Source organism: Oxyura jamaicensis, chromosome Z, assembly GCF_011077185.1.
Source record: "Oxyura jamaicensis isolate SHBP4307 breed ruddy duck chromosome Z, BPBGC_Ojam_1.0, whole genome shotgun sequence".
Taxonomy (NCBI): domain Eukaryota; kingdom Metazoa; phylum Chordata; class Aves; order Anseriformes; family Anatidae; genus Oxyura; species Oxyura jamaicensis.
The window spans coordinates 24,882,068-24,902,843 of record NC_048926.1 but is presented as its reverse complement, the minus strand read 5'-3'; the positions used below and the strand labels follow the sequence as shown (position 1 = coordinate 24,902,843).

Here is a 20,776-nt window from a genome sequence, read left to right as displayed (position 1 = left end):
TGGTTGGGGGAAACATCTTTGAAAGCTGCTGCTGAGGTGACATTTGGGAACAACTTTAAACAGCTGTCAAATTTAATGAGTGCACCCTACATCTGATAAACTCATCCAGAAAAAAGCTGCAATATATACCATCTTATCACTTGCTAGAAAAACAGAACCCTGAGAAAAGAAATTCTATTTTTTTCCTGTATTTCTTCCCAGCCTGTCTTCTATCTGTGCTATGTAATGAACATAGATATCTGTGCAAGTTAGTTGATTATGCTGCTGCACAGCAGGTTCATAGCATACCAGCAACAAGCAGAAAAGCTGGTTTTTCTTGGTTACAAATGCGAACAAAAGCAAAACATGCCATTGAAAATACTTCCTTTGTATTTAAAAACCCCAATATTAAAAAGTTTAAGCCTGCTGTAGATCATAGCAGAGATTGGCTAGTAACGTATAGTAAGGTTGTTCATGACTTACATCTAAAGCAAAGCAGTATATGCCCTCCATACCTTTTGGAAAAACTGACCTTATTCTGGCTAATCGAGTGTTGAAGCCAAAGCAGCATTTTCCTCTATAATATAGTTTCAAGACTTGGCAGTGGCAACATTGACATTGGATTGCTACCCACCTAAGACAAGCTAAAGCTGTAAATCTAATTTGTAATTCGTTTTTCACCAACTTATAGGCTGCTCTTATTCTTACTAGCCCCTCTTTTCCCATTACGCTGTCCACAAAAGCACAACTGAGCTAATGCCCCAGCCGCAGCCGTGTGCACTCCAGTAGAGGGCTCAAGAGGAACACCAGAGGGATGCGTTGTACCAGCCAGCTGTGCTAGGCTTCAAGTACAAGTAACATGCATGCCCTTCAGAAGCTACGTTTGTGTGACTAGGAAAAAACAAGAAAAGCACAAGCGTGGCCAGGACAATATGGCTGTGAGTTTTTTTCTGTCCTCGGACACCAGTTTGCACTAGTAGTTTTAATCTGTTAAAATAAATCTTGCTTTGTGCAGCTAGTTGGCATAAATAGTTGCAGACAATAACTTTGTTGTTTTGTTGTTGTTGGTTTTTAAAATTAAATATTAAAAATAAAATTACCCGTTTTAAAATCTAGACTATGGTGGAAGTGGGCTGGAGCAACAGGTGGATGCAAGAAGAGGCTAGATTAAAACAATCCCTTTTTAATATTGCCAGAAGTTAATCCTGGTTTTTGAACAGTGGCTCAGCAGTCACCTCTGCATCCATCTGGCACGTGGCTTGAACACGCAGTGGGCACTGACGTGCACTGGCTGGGCACTGAGGAGCTGAGCCTGCTTTGCTGCACAGGTCAGCCAGGCCTAGCCAGCATTTGGGGGGCACAGCATGCACCGAAGCGGTGCTCCAACACCAGGACTGCTCGTGTTCGCTTGCTAGCTCAGGGCTAGCCCTGTGCTTGCTGTAGTGGCTGCTGAATGAGTCGTGTATTTTGCAACACCAGGGAGGAGTGTATGGAAATTAGTCTTCTACCTGCAGAGTAACAATTTTTAGTATCTATAAATAGCTAATGGCACACTTTGATGGACTGACCTGGTGATAAACCTGAATCTCTGCTCACGTATACAGTAGAATGATAGAGAGCATCATTATTACTGGATGATGTGAAACATTACCACTAATGAGGTAAGAAGAGGAGTCTAAAATTCACTTAAATTTCACAAGAATTACTTCTCACATGAATTCTTCCCAATGCTCTTATGCCACAGTTGCATCATTCCTTTTTTTAAAACACCTTTAAGATTTGTTTTTATAAGTAGCTCTAGTAAGTGATGGGACACCACAAGTAATGCAACCAACTGCCTTTGAGAGAGGAATGTCATTTGTGGCAAGGTCTGTTTTATTTCTGCTGATTTAATTGGAAAAGGTTCCATACTACATGTGGTTTGTAAAATGGGAAAAGATCTTCCCAGCCATTTAGAATTTGGCATGACTTCCTGAAAAATTTAAATTTCTTAAGGACTCAGCTGGCTCTGGAACATGAGACATACTGATCTGTAGACTAGGAATGAAGTTTCACTGGCAAGAGCAAGAATAATACTGTTGAAGTCCAACATTTGATCTACGTTTGTAGAAGTCTGAAGCCCCATCCCAGCTGTTGGCATTCACAAGATAATGCTAAGCTGTGCTGTGGGGAATTATCATCTGCTTGGGATTTCAGGGGTTTCAAACAAAAGCAGAGTAGCTGTAAAAATACTTTGCTGAACATATGGTAAAATGGTATTTCTAACAATTTTATCAGAGTCAAGTGAAAGCCAGTGTAACAACAGCTTCTGTGCATAGTCTAAACCAAAATAATTTACCTGCTAAACAACAAGGGGAATGCATCTTGTGTTGTAAGTTTCAGGCTGAAGAAAGGGATTCAACTTTAACTGCTTAAAGATTAGTGTAAACTGTGTTACGTCAGCTTTGCTCTCTCCATCCTCTCAACACTTCCGAGAAGGCACTGTACTTTAAGGAAGTTCAATATCAAAAAGCACCTCAATGAAAAATACGGTACCAAACCAGGTGGTGGTGAAATAGTCACAGGTCAGGGGAGCCCTTTGAAACAAAGCCTAATTAAAATAGGCTTCTCCTCCATATAAGAAAAAATGTGCTGGCTTTTATTATTTTAAATCCAAATTCTTCAAAGTGACCAAGGTGGGTAAGGCAATCCGATCAATCAGAATTTGTCTGTCATAACACTATCCCCAACGTATACATGATTCCTCACATCCCCAATCTGATTAGTATATTCCACAATGTCCTGATAATATAATGAAACTAAAAAATTCCCAAGTATTTACATTCTGCTTTCTTAGAATCCTTTATTTGATCCTCATTGCCCAGCAAGGAAGAAAGACCATTTCAGTAGTTCAGGGCTGGACTGCATGGGGCTCAATCACACAAATGGTGGAAACTGGTACTGGAAACTGGTAACTGGATCTCTTTATCCAGTCAATTATACTGAAAAATAATATCCAGGCACTGGTATTTTCCCCACTGAAGTTAAAGGAGGCAGATAAGGTTTTTTCCTTCTTCTATTTCTTCTTGCACTTTGTCACTGGATGTAGCAATTTCAGCTTGCGCCGAGAAGACTGCACAGATGAACGTCAGAATAGTGCCACCAATAGCAGTGTAGAAAGCCCAGCCCAAGGAGCAGTCTCCTAGTTTGTAAGCAGAAGCATAATGTCCACAATAGCTTATTGCTTTCTGGCATCCCCAACCTGCAGGGTAAAGTATCAAGCCTAAGATAAGGAAGAGGCCTAGAAACAGAAACAGAAAGAAAAGACATGAGTTTAACAAAAGATAAGTTTAAGCACCATATGAAGCACAGTTATAATGACTACTACTGACTCATAAGTAAGAACTGGGAGAAGACAACTCTTCTTCATCCACCTTTCCTTTGTACTTCCTTTACTAATTGTACTAATACTAAATTACTGTAGTATATACTTGGCAGCATTTTATTTAAACCTGGAACTATCCTACATTATATGGATATATATGGATATACATATGATAACGACCTTGTTGTTAATTTTACTCTATGCATTCCTTCCCCATCCTTTTTTTTTTCACACATTACTGTTAGGTGTACAGAGCTTGCAAACATCTGAGCATCTCTACATACTGTCATACTTCCACGTTTCAAATATGTACAAGTGTTTGCATTAACTTACACATTTGTATTTAGCTTTATTTAGTCATTCATAAATATTTTTATCCTTTTCCTTTGGATTTGTCCTACGTTTATTTTCTTATCTGGAAAAAACAATCTCATAGAACATCTCCTTATATGTCCACATTAGGATGTAGCAGAAAAATCATCCAGCAATTTCAATAAGCTTCTTCTGCAATGAAGAGACTCTGGAGTCAGCCACAAATGAAGAGATGTACGTATCCACTGCCAGTGTGTAGCTAACACTGGGTTCTTCTAAAGAGGTGATCGGCTGCTGCAGAACTTACACAGGAAATAACGTTTCTAGCGATGCAGAAGCAAAAGTCTCAGTTCCTGATCTTGCTAAACCACTTGAACTTATTATTGTGCTTCTGTCTGGAATTAAAAAGCTCAGAGGAGAAGTTTTGCTCATTTCCTTCTCTCTCTTATTGATAGTTTTCTCTGAGGACCAATCTTTAACTAAGCAGTGAAGGGCTTCATTAGGAAAAGAAAAGGTCATATTAGAGTCCCTGTACACATGATGCATCTTTGTACAAAGGTTAGAGCTTTAATCACAATGCCTAGTACGCTAGCGGTTGTAGTGCTTTCATACAAACTCTGCTAAAAATCACAGCGAGTTAAAAATGAATCTCCTTCCCACAAGGTACATAGCTAAACATCAAGGCACCTCATAGGTATCTACATTTGCTTTCTGCTGTTTTCTTTCAAATTTTACTCGGAAGAACATGAAGAACTACGCAAAGCAGTTTTTGCTTAAAAACAACCAATTCATTCCAAAAATGAATACGGCCTTCCAAATCACAGAAGTATTACACCTGATTTATTTGTCCTGCACTTTATTGAGCCTGGCATCTTGAGGATAACAGCTGGTGGTAGATGATAGATAGAAGTTGGTATTACCATCATCTGTAAGTGAGCTGAAAGTTGTGCTTTTTATTTGTGGCACTGGTTCATTCATAGATTTCATCTAATGCCAGACTTTGTACTAGCTAATGAAATAGTCCAGAGAACAAGAAGACTTTCCTAAGAGATTACCAAGAACGACTGTAATGACTTGTTCCCATTTTCTATTCAGCTAGAATAGCCCATTCTGTGGTACATTAGATTTCCTTAATTGTTTGTTTAAAGAAATTCAGCCAAATTAAAAAAAAATAATAATAAAAAATCTTAAGAAAAGCTGAGTCCTTGCTAGTAAGCATGGAATATACACAAAAAGCAAAAACATCATCCACCTGTGTAAAATAAATGTCTGTAAATGCCAGACATTTCACAGAAGTCATTAATCCAGTATTTTTCTAATGATGATAGAGCAACATTGGCATGAATGAACTAATGTCCTTATTTTTGAGGGCAGCAAAATCCGCTAGTGAATGATACCCGTTCTCTTTGAAGGGATTTCATCACTATTTACATTTAAGAACCAGCGACAAATTTTGTGCAGTGTTTCCTGTCTGATTGGCCAAACTACATTAAGTGTAAAGTATTGCTTTATCTTGGATGGACCTGGATAAGCTGTGCTTTCATCCTGCTGAGCCCAGCAGCCGTTTCAGACTAAACACCAGCAGTTCCTCTCCTCAATTCATCACTAGTTTCCTGTTCAGCGTAACCAGCATGACTAAACAATGTATTTTTCTGACTGTACATTATTAATATGTTCCAGTTGCCATTTTCTCTAATGATCACAAGCCCTTTGTTAGTTAAAAATCACCGGCACTGAATTACAAAACCAGGCCTGAAATGGCACTGTAGCTGCTGCTGCCAAGGAAGTTTTTGGCGTTTACCACCCATGGCTAACAAACCTGGAGGCCCTGCGTTTAACTACAGACTTGCTTCCGGCTGAGTCACGGCAGGGCAGAGAAGTTACATCCACCTCCATTAACCAAATATAGAGCACTGAATGACTCCTGAAAGCAACTGTTTCACGAGATGTATTGTCCTAATTGAGAAGCCACTACCCAAAACTCAGCCTCCACCAAAAGCCTGCAGAACTGCTGCCAAGTGTAGTCATCACTACGTTACTGAATTCAGACTTTTTTTTTTAAGAGTACAGAAAATTCCTGAAGAAATGTTGAATGCAGCCCACAATTGGATAAACTACAGCCACTTTCTCAGTTGAAAAGATCTGGAGAAAATTTAACTGTGACCATGGCCACAGCCCAGATTCTCACCTCTTCCCCCTATCCCCTTCAGATAGCTAACTTCTGAATCATCATACAGGCCTAGTGTAATAAAGGGGGGGAAGAGCGGGAGTTTTCACCACTGAACCTCCTTTCTACTCCATTTCAGTGCAGACACAGAGCTTCTGAGAACACACCTCTTCTCACTATCACTAATATTTACCGTCGTTTGTAATTTCAGTAATACCTGGTTCCTACCTGTTGGGGAAAGTTAATAAAGATTATCCAGTTAAGCCAGTTCAACACACCCACATTAGTAAAGGCACTCCTTGGGTTTCACACTAACGAACAGCACGTGGAGAGGCATGGACACCTCATCGTGTCATCAGCTCAAAGCTCCAAAGGGCATCGGCAGAGCTGTGCAGGGTTCAAAGGTACCCTCCTGACCCTCCCTCCCTGCAGAGGCTGCCCAGAAAGGGAGGGTCGAGTAAAGGATCAGGAGGAACTTTGTCGGCTGCTTCCCAGGGACTACAGAAGGGATGGCCACACGCTACAGAGCTCATCTCAGCAGTTTCTGCTGCTTAAACAAAATGGATGGAAGATTCTTTACCACCCAGCCTTGGAGCAAACCATCGCCTCAAGCAGAAGACAACACTTCACTGCCCAGCCACCTGTAACCAGAGCAGCAGCTTCAGAGACCAGAAGAAAGAACTGCTTTGTGCTTCTGGAAACACAGATGCAGAGGGAGGAAAGGGAAAACGCCCATGTGGAGACAACAAGGTCAGATGTATCAGTGGTGGCAAGGGCAGGAGAGGTTGTGATGGTCCCTGGAAAGTCAAGATCTACTTTTAAACAGGGGAAATGGTTAAATGCAATGTGAATAGTTCCGTCTCTGTGAGCTCTCACCTCTAACCTAAGGATCGCTGCACAACCATTTTAAAAAGTATGCAAAACCCACAGGGGTGTTTCTGTGGCTAATGCCATAGCCTTGATCTACATCTCACACACATGCAAGCAGCTGCAGTTCAGCAAAAAACAATTACAGGATAGCATCTGGCCAGACTAGTAAATTTTCAGCGCTGATTTCTGATGCTGGTGTCCACAGGGCACAGCCTGGCCAGGTCCCTTACAGCTCCGCTTAATTGCCCGTGTCTCTGCCTTTCTGTAGCCCGCTGCTCAGTCCCTGGGGCTCTGCATCTCTCCCATTTTTGTTATTTATTCACATTCCTGCAGAACTTGGCAGGTCTGCTCATAGTTTCTGCCTCCAATAGCCGACAATGTCCTTTTCAGACAAGGCACGCAGAGACAGAGAGCAAGCAACAAGCGAGATAACCCTGAGCAGCACAGTGGCAACTTTCATCATGTCCATAGCCTGCCTGCACCAAGGCAGAGGGAAAATGAAGATTAACTGGTCTCCAGTCTTTTATGGACAGCACAAGGCAGCATGGGGGTACTTGGTTTTGTTTTCTGAACTGCCCACAGGAGGGTGGTGGTGGAGGGCACTGGATGGGCTGTACAGAGTCAGGAGACAGTGAATGAAAGGTGGCAGAGTTTGTCCTGGAGCTAACAAGGGGCTGGAACAGGAGCTAAGCAGCTCGTCCTCAGCACCCAGTCATAATCACAGCACACAGGGACACCAGATCACTTCCTAGCACAATCTACTGATTCACGTAAAAGTTGCTTTCTGGATCAATTAACTCTTACAAGTCTTGAATTTGACTCTTGTCACTCCTATACTATATTCCTTCTGTATTTAATCCACGTTGCAGTTTTCTAAGCCATTTAATGCTGTAAGTTAAGATTAAAGCACTTAAATTTTCATTAGTCATAGAAGTACGAAGCTCATTTCTGTGTTGTATAACTATGTCAGCATAATCTAATGAAGCAACAATTATCTCCTGTTGACAGTTTGCTGTAAGATGGATCTGGCAGGAGGACAGTAAATTATAACAATGATTTCTTAATAAATCATTTTTTGCTTTTGTTCCAGTGTATCTGAGCAGAAGCCAATCTTCAAGACAGAATCAAGAACAGAGAACAGAATTTTTCCTTTCTGAAGGAAAGTTTTCTGCAAGGAATACTTTCAGTTCCTGTCACCAACATACTGTAAATTAATTGTAATTCACAGCCAATCTACCTGTGAATTACTGTTACCTGTTTCTCCTGCTGGGAGGAACAAATTCATTCTGAAAACATGACATGAGGCTATTTTCCGCTGAGCTCCTCTACAGGCTTGCAGAGCTCAAGTGAGATCTGTCAAAGGCTTACCCCCTCTCTCTTAGCCCAGCTGCATTGCAGTGGATGCAGCATTACTTACATTTTACTTCTTGTTAGCTGTTGCCAGCTCTCCTATGCCTTTACTCTTAGGATTCCTTAAAACAGAGATCTGAAACCAGGCTGCACAGCAGTCAGGTGTTTATGAAAAACAGCAGAAACCTTATTTTAAAAATCTTTTTATCCAGGTAACTCATCTAAAACTCTATCATAAGTCTGCCAGCAGAGAACATCTTCCCATGTTTCACTGGAGGGCATTTTCCATGATGTTATATCATCAACTCCAAGTCACCTGTCTTCAAAAAGAAGCCTTAAGAAATAGAAAATTTAGATTGGATTTAGATTAGGATTATTAGTCTGTTCCTGATTACAACGTAGAAACCAGTTAAACACTATCCCTTCTACATTCAAATGAAATAAAAGCAGCTTCCTCCTCCTAAAACACCTAAGCAAAACCACTTCTCATACTGAGAAATATCAGTACGAGCATGACAGAGTGCATTGCTGTGAGGAAAAGTTTCTGAAGACAGTTCAGTAATGATCTTCGTATAAGAAAACTTTTTTTTTTTTTTTAAATTTGTGCCCCAAGAGTTTTTCCCCTTCCCAAGGGCCTAGAGCTGCAGCAAGCAATTGTTTCGGCAGGCTTTACCCTCGGCTGTACCATTGCTAGGCTAACATCGCAGGAGACCAGCAAACCGGTCAGTCGTGACGGGCATCTGGGTGTCACGCCGCGTGCTGGGGGCGCGAGCTGAGCAAATGCTTTCTCATTCCATCCCTGGGATCAACCCTCGAGAAGGGGGTTACGCAGATAGATGCCTGTTTAGATAAGTGGAGGCATGCTATTTAGTTTTGACAGTCTCCCGTGCAGCTGCTGTTGTGCCACGTTAAACAACAGCGTATACTAACAAAGCCAATTTCCATTGCAAATCCTTAAACTATCTTCTCATTTCCTAGCAAAATAGCATTATATATATAAAAAAAAAAAAAAAAAAAAAAGTTTTAAATACTGCTGAAGAAACAGGAAATTAAGCAGCTGTGATCAATGAGGTGGCAGCGCAACAGGCCCCCACAGAGCAGGAACAACCCAGCAACAATTCAGCAGAGGAGGAGAAAAGGGGTGAAGGCGGGGAAGGATTAGCCTTGTTCAACACCACACGGGCAGTGCGGGCAACGACTCTGCTTGGTCTCTTCCTCTGTGCAACCACAGCAGATCATCGCTTCGGCGCAAGGGCACGCCACCAGCTAGGCCAAATAACCCTGCCTTTATAAACTGGGGTCAATGCAGTACACTACCTTAACCCAAAGAGGCTTGTGCAGATGCAGGCAACTTCAGTGGCAGCCACCACATAAAAGGCACCCTCAGGACCATGAATGTTTTGGCAATCAGCTCTTAATCAGATCAAAGTCAGCGGGCTGCAGCCAGCGGGGGCCATGGCCTGTCCCCAACCTGCCACCCTTGGTCACCCTGGATGAGGGCCAGCAGCCCCGAGAGCAAGCGGCTGGCTGCAGCGGCCTTCATGCAGAAAAGCAAGGGGAGCTCTGTGGGAACACGGACCCAAACGCATGGTAGAGGATGTGCATGACAGGAGGTAAAGGGGAAGGCTACAGGAGAGATGCTGAGGCTCTTATGACTATTATGTTTATTTTGCTACCCACAGAAAAAGCCAAAAAGAAGTCAGTTTATAAAGCCTTGATGTGGGTTCCTTTGGCGGAATGACAGCATATGGAGGATTCCTGTACGGGACTTGTGTTTTTTTGGGTTTGGGGTGGCTTTGTTTTATTTTTATTTTTATTTTTTTTTCCAATATTGGTATAATCTTACTGCTTGGCATTCTCTTTAACCAAGTGCAAGCTTGCACACTCCTGCTTTCAGGAGAAGAGGGGGACAAATTGCATCTCATTGTGTTTGCGATGACCCCACCTGTCACCCAAAAAACCCCTGCTCCCAACAACTCACCCAGACCCCCCCCATTCAGCTCCATCCTCGCGTGGGGCTCGTGCAGAGGTGCAGCCACCAGGGTATCACGAGCTTCAATCTAAGACAGCCAACGGCAGGTTCGAAGCTGCCACATGAGAAACCAAACTGTGGATGGTTAAATTCCGGAGGTTCCTCAGTTCGGAAAGGAAATACCAGGCAATGTCAAATATTCCGTCCACGAAAAGCAGAGGAAAAGACCCAGCATGTTTCACAGCTCTTGCTGTAACCTCTTCCACTGCTGTCCAACTGGCTGCTGCCAATGCCCTCAAAAACATGAATCGGTTGTGCTGAATCAGCAGAAAGGGAAAGAAAAACACCTCGTGACCACGGCTCTGTAAAGGAGGCCGAAACGACAATTCGCCTCGGCTTAAACAAGGAGGTGAAATGGCTCCAAGATATTTTTTCTTTCCATTCCATTTCCTTGGTACCGACCCCACAGCGCAAGCAGACTGCCCTCGCCCCTCTGCTCACAGAGGCCAGTCTGCTTCCATCTCTTTTTTCCTGTGCTCGAGTGAAAGCACCGCCTCTGCTGCATTTGGATATTCTCCTGCAGGGTTTGCTGCCTGTATATGACAGCAGCATCAGTCTTGGCTCTGGTGCCTGGAAGGAAATACCCACCAGAAAGGGATCCCTCCTCTGCTCTTTCCCTCCCTGCCCCTCGCGGGGCAGCCAGCTCTCTCCCAGGGCAGCAGGATGCAAGGGAGGTGCAAAGGCGTTCCCAGCACCCCGCCAGCACCACTGCAGGTAATGGGCCTTCGTGCACACACGTGCCCCAGTGAAGCATTTCTCAGGGAGTCATGTCAGGGCCTCACACTGGACACCATTTGATTGAAGAGATGTATCTTGCTAAAAACATCAGCTGCCCCACTTTTCTGTGAAGACCTGAGCATTTGCAGTCTGCTGAGTGTCTGCTCAACCCTGTGAACCCACTTTGCTAGCGCAGGAGATGAGCTGACCTCCAAATCTAACCAAACACTGACATCTTCACTTTATTTCTTTAAAGTTACTAACACCGTCCCTCAGGCCCAACAGCAATTTAGCACTTGAACTCATTTTCCTTCCCTGGCATACTTCCTCTTGCTCAAACACAGCAGTCCCCTTAGCTTGAACTTTCAGCAGCCAAGCGTGTATTAAATGTCGCGCTGGCATTTGGCCATGTAGGTTACAGGAAGCACTATACCACAGACAGCAAGAGTGGTTCAGACTGTCAGGATTTCCATTAGAAATACCCTCCTTCCTCCCACCCCCCCTGCCCTCTTTTCTTTCTTCCCACCCCAAGAATTCAGAACTCTGGCATCAGAAAAGACAAATACTAAGCTGAATCCAAGAGGAAATATGCTTTTGAAATATGCATGCTCTGCATTTTAGAAAGACAAACAAGAAGTTCCCTTGCCATTGAGAGCAAAACTGCTCTTGCTCTGCTTTGCTACTGCCCAGCAACCACAACCTCTTGTCACCCGCAGACTGCCACGTGAGTGCACTGTGCCTTCCTTGCTTGCCAGCTTGGCCCCTTCTCTGACACAGCAACGCTTCTTGACAACATACAGTTGAACATCCTGAGCCACTCTGCAGCTACCACAAGTCTTCACATCATACTCAGAGCCTTGGTGCGCTGCTCCAGCAGCCTCATGCCCCGCTGCAGCTTGCTCCCCTCCTGCTCCACCTCAGAGGGACGTCCTGGCTGCCCTCCCGCTTCCTCCCCACAACTCCCAGTGGCCTCCTCAGCTCCTCGCAGCCGGGGGCGATCAGTCCCACACACCACGAATCCCTCAGAGCCCCCCGGCTGCCCCCCAGCTGGATCCCCCCCCCACCAGCAGCTCCTGATCCTCTTCTGCTTTCAGATGGTTCCCATCGGGCTCTGCTCGGGTCATCTTCCCCATCAGCCACCCTCCCACGTGGAAACGATGACCAATACGCACAGCATGCTGAACTGTTTCTCAGTGCATGAGATGTAAAGATGCAGCCGGCTTCAAAGCAGGTTTTGCATCTTGGTGTTAGAAAACTGTCCAGAAACCTCCTTGCATTTGAGAGTACAGCTCCTGCAGCTGAACTACCGCCCAGGTTCTGCATTAGCATCTAAGAGGGACCCACAAGGGAACACAGCCAGTAACTGGAGAAGGGATGAGCAGTAATATGAGTTAAAAATAATAAAGCATAGAAAGGAGAGAAGAACGAACAGAGGAGAGCTGAGAACAGAAAGCACACTGGGAAGAGGCTTCAGTGGTTGGGCCTGAGCAGGACAGGTGCCAGGGGAAGCCAGCCTCATACAACAAGGCAGGAGAACCAGAGGAAAAGCTGGGCAGCAATAAAATAGGGTGAAATATGAAGGCAATCTCCACACAGGATGAGAAATGAACACTGAAGCTGGATGCATGGTCTCATGCAGAAAGAAGCTTTGTCACCTCCCCGGCCATGCTGCAGGAGGAACCGCCGGTGGGCAACAGAGGGAATCCCAAACTCGCAGCATTCGGGCCCCAGAAGAGTAAGTGTGAGGAAGGGGCAATGGGAACCCATCCCTGCCAGCTCTCTGCCTCAGGACTGGGGGGCTGGCGAGGTGCAGGGGCAGCTGTGGGGACAGCCCCATGGGTGAAGCCAGCTGCAGGACCGTGTGGCCACACCGGCTGTGCTGATGGAGAGTGCCAGAAGGCGAGGAAAGGTTTTTGATGATCAGCAGCATAAACGATGTTGTGTTTGGCTGGCTTGGGCTGCATCCTAGGCTACCCCCATCCTGCTTATCTTTCAGTTATATTATTTGTCACAGGGAAGTACCAAGGCCTAGACAAAGCTTGTAAACATACATAATCATCATACATTTCTACCACAGTGTATCAGTAGGGGATCTCCAATTACTTACTTCATAAAACTAGGTGTTTACTCTGACAGTCTGCATTGAATTGTTTCTTATCAACTATTGTATAGTAACACTCTGCTTTTTCTAGCCTCTGCACTTCAAATGATTAATTGACTGTAAAAATAGAATACTTTCCCCCAAAAGACATTTGAATGAAAGTCTGCCTGGTCTCCTTTCTGCTGGGTCGTAATTATCTATTTAATTACATGGCTCCCTTCTCTGCACTCTCTATTGCAAGAAAAAGATTATTTTCCAGATGAAACAACCTGCAAACATTTCCAAAATGAGGATCGCTGATTACTATTTCTACACATTCAGAGTGAAAGGTGTGTAGAAAGGCGTGCAGCCTGAAAACAACTGGTAAAAGGTTGTGCTCTATTACACAGGAATTACAGGATTTCAAACAGAAGCCATATTTTCTTCCTTTATAACCTTGCATTTATAATTTCTGCAACAACAACAACAAAAACCCTCTGTAAGCCAGATATGTACATGGCTCCTTCCCACTGACCCAAATGAGAGTTTGCACATTTGTCCTTGGGCCGTAGCAGAAAAGATGTGGCTCTGTTCTATAATGTCACTGTAGGCATCATCCAGGTCACAGCCAATGTTGCTAGACAGAAATGATATATCCGGTATCTGTTTTTGTTTTTTTTCATGATGAATTCCAGGAATAAATTAACTTGGTGTATGTTTTTAATTATATTAAATATCCACAGCAAAGATATAGAGATTTTAAATGAGATTAAGTCTGCAAGATCCTGAGTTCCTAGAGATGACTCTACTGTGGGTGCATCTCATCTTTGAAAATGAGATGTTTGACATACTTAGAGATATCAGGTTGATATACACTGATAAACAAAATGATTGTGTGAATTCTTTTCCTACTCTTATTTAAAAAAAAATAAATTACATTTGAAAGAATGATCTTAAGTTTAAAACAACCAGGCAGGGCTGTATCAAGTTGTTCTCTGGCCAGGGTATTAGTCTAGATATCATAATCCTCATATGGATTAACCATGCCAACAACTATCCTTCTTACAACATGCTTAAGTGTTTTCCAAAATTCAGGGACTGAGAAAGTTGAAATTAACAGCTGCGATAAGTCATAAGGAAAATACTTTCAACTAAGTAAGCAGATGCTGTAATGCTACTGGCACAAAAGTAGCAGTGGACCCAATAAAATTAATCTTGAGAAAACGAGTTGCTAGCCACAAGACGCCTGGCTGCAAATATTGGCAGGCGTATTTCTCATAGCAACAGTTTCAGTAACGTGACCTTTCAATTACCCAGTTTCATGCTGTGTCATTTATCTGAATTATAAGAAGGGAAGTGCTTCTATTCTCAGTGCAGCTCAAACAGGACTTATCTATCCTCTAAAATATAAGAGATGTTTTGTCTACCATATTGTTCAATGGCTCCCTTTACAGGCACAGCTGGTTTGATAATAAAACCTAAAACTGTCAGATTTTCTCACAAATAGATGGTCTCCAGAACAGTTTGCTATGATAAGAATCTACTTGCTGTTAGCTTTCACGTCAGACCACAGATACCTTGAGATGGCATCAGAACCGTAAGTCTGGTTATCTTTTCAACAGACCCAAGTACTATGAGCCAAAGATCTACTTATGTGGCTAACTGATCTCTCTCACACAAATACACCTCCAACAGAAAAGAAGTAATGTAATCTCTTGAAGAACAGGTTTCATGGATTATTTCTGAAGTACAGGGTAAGAAAGCAAGGAGCTATAACCTTCTACTGGCTGTAATTCACACTACAAAGACACTTATTTGTTACAAGGGTGATGACAAGTTCTGTAACCCAGGAACAATCGCAGCAAGCCTGAACAGCATGAGACAACACAGGGATCTAATTCTGGCCCCACAGCACAAACCTTAGGTTGTGGGTAACACCAAACAACCTGTACGCTTTCACACCACAGCTGCATGAAGCTGAGGATGGTGAGAGCCAACGCCATGGTGCTTTAGGAGCCAGCATCGGCCGTTGTGCATAAAGATGGCTTCAGCCCTCGGGCAGACCAGAGAGAGCGGCCGCCTCACACAGGCCCGAACGCCCAGCCTGGCCCCGTCTGCCTGGGCACACCAACGTGGATGCCATCCATCGGCTGTACAGGTGAAGAGGGGGGAAGCTGGACTCTTGATTCCAGCAAACAAGACCAAACTCCTGGTTCTTGTCTACCTAAACCATTTTCTGAATTGTAAAGATCTGTTTAAGAGCACCATCAAGAGGGGAGGCGGCGGTGGCCCTGCTCACTCCCACCTCCCCTGTGGGTCTCTGGGCGCAGTCAGTATCAGCAGGAGACCCCTCTTCTCCCTCTGACCGCCCCCCACACAGGACAGGCCTCCCACCGCTCACAGTGAGCATGGAGAGCCAAGTGCTGCTCTGGCTGGGCCTTTCCAGTTTCCATTCATGCTATGGTCGTTTAATCCCTCTCAGTCCAACAGAAACGAGATATATCTAGAACCAGTCCACCATTTCAGGCAAAGTACAACAGGGACGGGAAAAGATAAGCTCGCTGGGCTCCATAATTGCTGCTGAGCAACAGGCTGGCCAGAGGAAGGGTTTATTGTCAAGTATGACTTGTCAAAGCTCTTGTCCTTGAGGGAGGCAGCTTAGCATAAAATTCCGGAGAACAGGGTGTGTGACTGCAGGTTGCCACCCCCGCGGCGGTGGCATTTGCTCTCACCATAGTCACAAAGAGCTTGGAACTGCCTTACATCTATGGAAAAATTACTAAAGTAGCGAGAGGGAGAAGGACTGCCTTAACATGAGAATTAACTTTGCTCTCTGCTGGTAACAAAGGAGAGAAGTTTTTGTTAACGAAAGAAATTCATGCAGAGGGAAAACACAGAACAGCAAACAAAAGAAACACTGGTCAGTTCATTTTGGCACACAACAGGCTGCAATCCTGCTGCCAATGTCAATGTATTACATGCTGTGTAGCTATAAATTTCAGCTGTGTTTGAATAAACACCAGCATATAGAATCGCTTTGTGTCTGTCTAATGAGATCTCCTTGTAGACACTACAGAATTGGTATGTTTCTCCAGCTGAGTGGCACAAAAATTAAAATTGTTAGTTGCTCTCAAAATGCACATACCTGCAATCCCTTGTAGCAGTCCACAGACATTAAAAATACTTTTCTTCATAATACTCTGCACACACATAGTAAAGACAGACACAAATGCTACGGCGCAGAGGATCAGGATTCCCATAGCTAGGAAAATAGCGGTCGCCTGCCAGAACCCACTGGCAATCTCATTGAAGTTTTCGGCGTAAGGACCACAAAGCGTGTCTCGTCTAGAAAGCTGCATGTGGGAGATTCGTGTGCAGCGCCCGTAGATGCCCAGCGTTGGATGGTAGGGCTCCTGTGATCCTCCTGTTCTGTTGTCCATGTCCTCGGAGCTCAGCGGCTTGGCTTTGCCGATCAGCCAGTCCGCACTCATGAAAGCGATGAGCTCTGCAAAAGCCACCACAATACTCAGAAGAGTCCATAGCATCGACCGACACGTTACAATCACATGACACATATTGGTGTCCAGTGCTTGTGATCAGTGCAGTTGGCAGTCTTAAATCCAGGCACGAAGGGGAAAAAATTAAATTAAAGCAGAGAAAAGGGACCCTAAGGAAATCACCGTTGCGGCTCTGCTTGCTCTTTCAGTTCTCTCACACCAGCCAAGATGAAATTTCTCAGGAGAAAAAGTGAACTGCTCAAAGTTTTGCTAGCAGTGCAGTCATTTGTTCTCGCTGTTTAGTTCCTCTTTTCTTTCTCAGATGCAGAAGTACGCTTTTCTCTCTTACTGTTCATACTGGCACATGACGCTCCAGGCTGGCAGGGCAGGCTGCAGGGACTGCCCACTGTTTGACATCACACACCTACAAGAGAGAGAGACCACATCAGCAGGGAGAAAAAACTTTTGTCTCCACCCCCGCACATCCCGACAACAAGCTGGAATCTTGTGCGGGTCCAAACCGACACACTGGAGCTCTCACGAGGGCCTGTCACACACAGCCTGCTGGAAACCTCCCCGTCCCATCCCAGGGGAGTGATCAATCTCCCGCAGCCCGGCTGTATGTACGCTACTATCTGCTCCGTCCCGTCCCACCACGGCTCTGTGTCTGCAAGCGAGGTCTCCGAGCTGAGCCGTCCCACCCACTCCCCCCAGCACGCCCACATCATCTTCCTCTGCTTGAAATTACCAAGGTTGCTGGCAGCGACCCAGCGGAGCTCTTGTACGTGTTTAAGCGGTTTTGCAGCCACGCAGCTGGGCTGAATGGCTGCCCTGCCCTGCTGGGGGTCTGGGCAGGAGGCACAGGGAACACTGCGGGGAGCCTCTCGGGGACAGCCCCTGCCCGCCAGGATGCGGTGGTAATGGAGGGACAGAGCCCAGACCCGAGGGACGGTATTGCAGAACTGGTGCACCATGAAGTCCTCCTGCTTTAAAGCCAGGATTCCACAGCAGTGACCTGCCGGCAGGCCTGTCACATCTCATCGCAAACAGATACTGTGTGCAGGGTGACCTGCACTACTGTTAATGCAAATCTGTGGAAAAATGGCCTGGTGACCTGGTTTGCCAGTCCGCTATGGGCTCCTTCATGCCCTCCATCCACTCCTCCTGCGGCCCTCTGTGGGCTGGGACTACAGCAAGATATTCCCCGAGGGCCTTCCCTTTCTGCTGCCTTTGAACAGTAGCTGATGACATTCCCAGAGCTATACTTATCTTGGTACAAGAGGCAATCGGAGATCATTACACTTCTAACTTGGTTCCAAATATCTTCCTTAAAATAACAGATGGATCAACACACATGCCTCTGTGCTTGAACTCAAAATGTGTCGCTTGGAAAAAGGGGGAGAACAGGAAATGCACTCATGTTATCCCCTCGGCGATGGGAGTGCGGCGCTTTCAAGTTTTACTCACACACACACACACAAAAGATACCAGCATTCAACCAAAGGCAAAAGAACGAGAAGCAAAACAGTGCCTCATCACTACACCTCTGCCAAATATAAAGGGCTCAGCAAATAGCAGAAAAACAGACATTCCCTTCCTTTACTCATTTTTTTTTAGCTTTGTCAAAGAGCAAGGGGGTTGGTGTTCAATTTCTTAGGAGTTTTTGAGTTCAGTGGTTGAATCTTAGTCCCACTGAATGCAAAACTAAAACAACAACAACAACAACAACAACAACAAAAAGCAACAACAAACAATCAAACAAACAATTTCAACAGATTCAGAATTTAATCCAGCCATTTTTACTCTCCTACACCAGGATTAGTGAATTATACACAAGATCTTATCCACATTACTCTTATTCCTCATCTAGATCTGTTTGCAGATTCCTCTGGGACCTGAAGATGTGTGGACCTAAGCTGCCATGCCAACAACTGGATTTTGCCACACTTAGTTCACTGTGAACACACTGCCTCTTTTTCTGATGGATGCTCCTGCTTCTTCCTGGTATTTTACCTAGTGCTTAGAACACAGGGCACAATCTACAATTTTCAGCCTCTCTATTGCAACTAGCCAACTAGAGAAAGACATCAGAAAGCACCAGAAAGAGTGCACGGTGCACATCTGGCAATCAGACAACTAATTTCATAGGCTTTATTAGGTTAATTATGAACATTTATTAAATTACATGTTAGGAAAAGGCAAAACACACTTAGTTGTGCTTTAGCTGTGCTGTGCTAATAGCTCAGCTCACTTTCTGTTTTTTCCCTGGAAAATCTGGGAAAAGCATGAAGTTTTCAAGCAACCTGACATATGGATGACTCGAATACACCCTTTGTAATAACAGAGAACTGAAGTGTCAGCCTGCCAAAAAAAATTTAATTCTCTCAGTATTTCCACTTTAAATAATAACTGGAATGTAGGAAAGTATACATTCTTCTGATGTCAGCGGCACGATTAAAGAGAATTTAATAAAAAACATCTTTATTTTCAAGAGAAGTTCCAAAAAGCTCTAGAATCCGTATTTTTGTGCAAGCACTGCTCCTATGTTAAATCCTCATCTTTCTAATTAACTCTACTTTAATCAAGGTGCAAAGGACAGCAGTGGAACACCCATCACAGCTCTTACAGCTCACCCTGTTCCCACATAAAATAATAAAATACAGTTTATTGAATGTAGAGGAGAACAAAGTTCATGTGTATTTAAGTATGTACGTAGAAACTCAATATGAATACTGAAAGTCATAAAAACATGTTTCTGATAGCAAATGTTGGATGCATGGTTAGAACCAGAAGGAAGAGTCCACACCATTACATTCTTTTCCATTTGAAATGCAAGCTCCAAAATACATTGTGGTAGCATTTTAAAATAAAGTACCTCCAGAAAAGTCACTGCATGCGCAGAACTGCCTGGTAAAAATGGTATGGAAGCAGTGTCAAATCTCTGGACTTCACTGGAACACAAACTTCCCAGGTTTGCTATGTAGCAAAACTTCAAAGCATGTGAAAGTTAGTAAGTGTCACCAGTAATATCAGTTCAACAGCACATACTTAGCTTTCAAATGAAACCCTCACAACTCAGCTTTTCCTAAGTAACTACCACTTTATTCTGGTATGAAAAGCATCTCCAGAGACACCCATGATTATTCACAGGAGAGCACCTGCGTAAATTAGTTCTAGTACGAGTGATAATCTTGAGTGTGGCTGCCAGTCCCATACACCTCCTTTTATAAGGAAGAGGACAAAAACATGCAAGGAATACAGTGCACAGGTCAGAGGAGGGGCACGGGGCATTTCTTACTCGTGAGACTTGGCAGAGAAAGGTTGCAGATGAAGCACTGGAAATAATTCCCCGTTCAGTTGCACTTGTGCAGTCAACCTTTTCCTTCTTACATGCACCACCTTGAGTTTCCAAATGAATTTACCCATTTCCTCAATGACTCCAACAACATGCGTGCGCTATACACCAAACTCTCTCCAGCTACACACTGCACTAAATAACTTTGATCATGAAGCTTCCCTCCAGCATGCTGCTCACCCCTTTTTCTCCCATTTTTGCTTCATGGAAGTTCAAGCTACTCTCCTGTCAGGCTGAAAACTGGCTGTTTATTCCTCCTCTCAGTTTCCCAGACCTTGACGAGTTTTTTCCATGGTAGAACTGCATGTTCTTCACAGCACGCCACTCAACTTCCACTTCTGAGCGACTGTCAAAATATTTGTTTTGACAGCCCAAATTCAAAATATACAACACTTGTTTAGCCCCGCTGGTATAAACTCACTCAAATCAATTCTCATTGAGGAAGCAGACTCCTTGTTTTAGGATCACCCCTTACTCTTTTGGGCCTGCCCCTGTTTTTATGGCTGTGTTCTTCATCTGTGGGGGTGAGTTATTTAGTGCAGTGTGTAGTTGGGTTGGGTTGGGTCCCAACAGCCACCCCACCCCACCACCAGCTCCTCAGTTAGGCATTTCAGCTGTTGGATGCACCTCAGAAGCTCTCTGAGTTAAACATGCATTGTTTGTTATTTTTATTTTATTTTATTTTTTTTTTTGAGGGGAAAGGTGTTTTAAAATGTGGTTCATCTCAGCCAACCAGTTCATACTGTGCCCCTCCAAAACCACTCAGGCAGCATAAGACTAATGCTTTAGCAGGAACAAGTGGCAAAAGGACCTGCAAATGGTTTTCAGTGGTTTCAATGGTTTTCAACCCTCAGTCTCATTTACTCTATTGTCTCAACCATGCTCATGGTCAAACTCAGCATTTAGTGAAGTTTAACAGAGTTAAAAGATGTTAGATCCTGACAGCATCCAAAGAAGATAAAACTGACTTCCTGAATGAAGTGGAAAAAAAACACACATGTATTTTGGTTCCTTTAATCTAACAAAACAAACTAGTTTAAAATATCACTAAAA

The 20,776-nt window shown here is 44.0% G+C and overlaps 1 protein-coding gene across 6 annotated transcripts in view; it reads right to left on the bottom strand.

Moving 5' to 3' along the window:
• Nucleotides 1–922: 922 nt before the first annotated feature.
• LHFPL2 (LHFPL tetraspan subfamily member 2) overlaps nucleotides 923–20,776 on the bottom strand; it is a 132,733-nt gene continuing 112,879 nt past the window's right edge. For 5 of the 6 annotated variants that reach the window (XM_035309212.1, XM_035309213.1, XM_035309215.1 and 2 more), the window contains 2 exons: nucleotides 16,017–16,792; nucleotides 923–3,259 (listed from right to left, as the gene is read on the bottom strand). In XM_035309212.1, coding sequence (XP_035165103.1) covers nucleotides 3,003–3,259; nucleotides 16,017–16,446 — 687 coding nt within the window. In that variant the 5' untranslated portion in view covers nucleotides 16,447–16,792 and the 3' untranslated portion in view covers nucleotides 923–3,002. Of the gene's footprint in view, nucleotides 3,260–16,016; nucleotides 16,793–16,995; nucleotides 17,059–20,776 lie in introns of those variants that run through there. The other variant, XM_035309217.1, reaches the window with a different exon arrangement.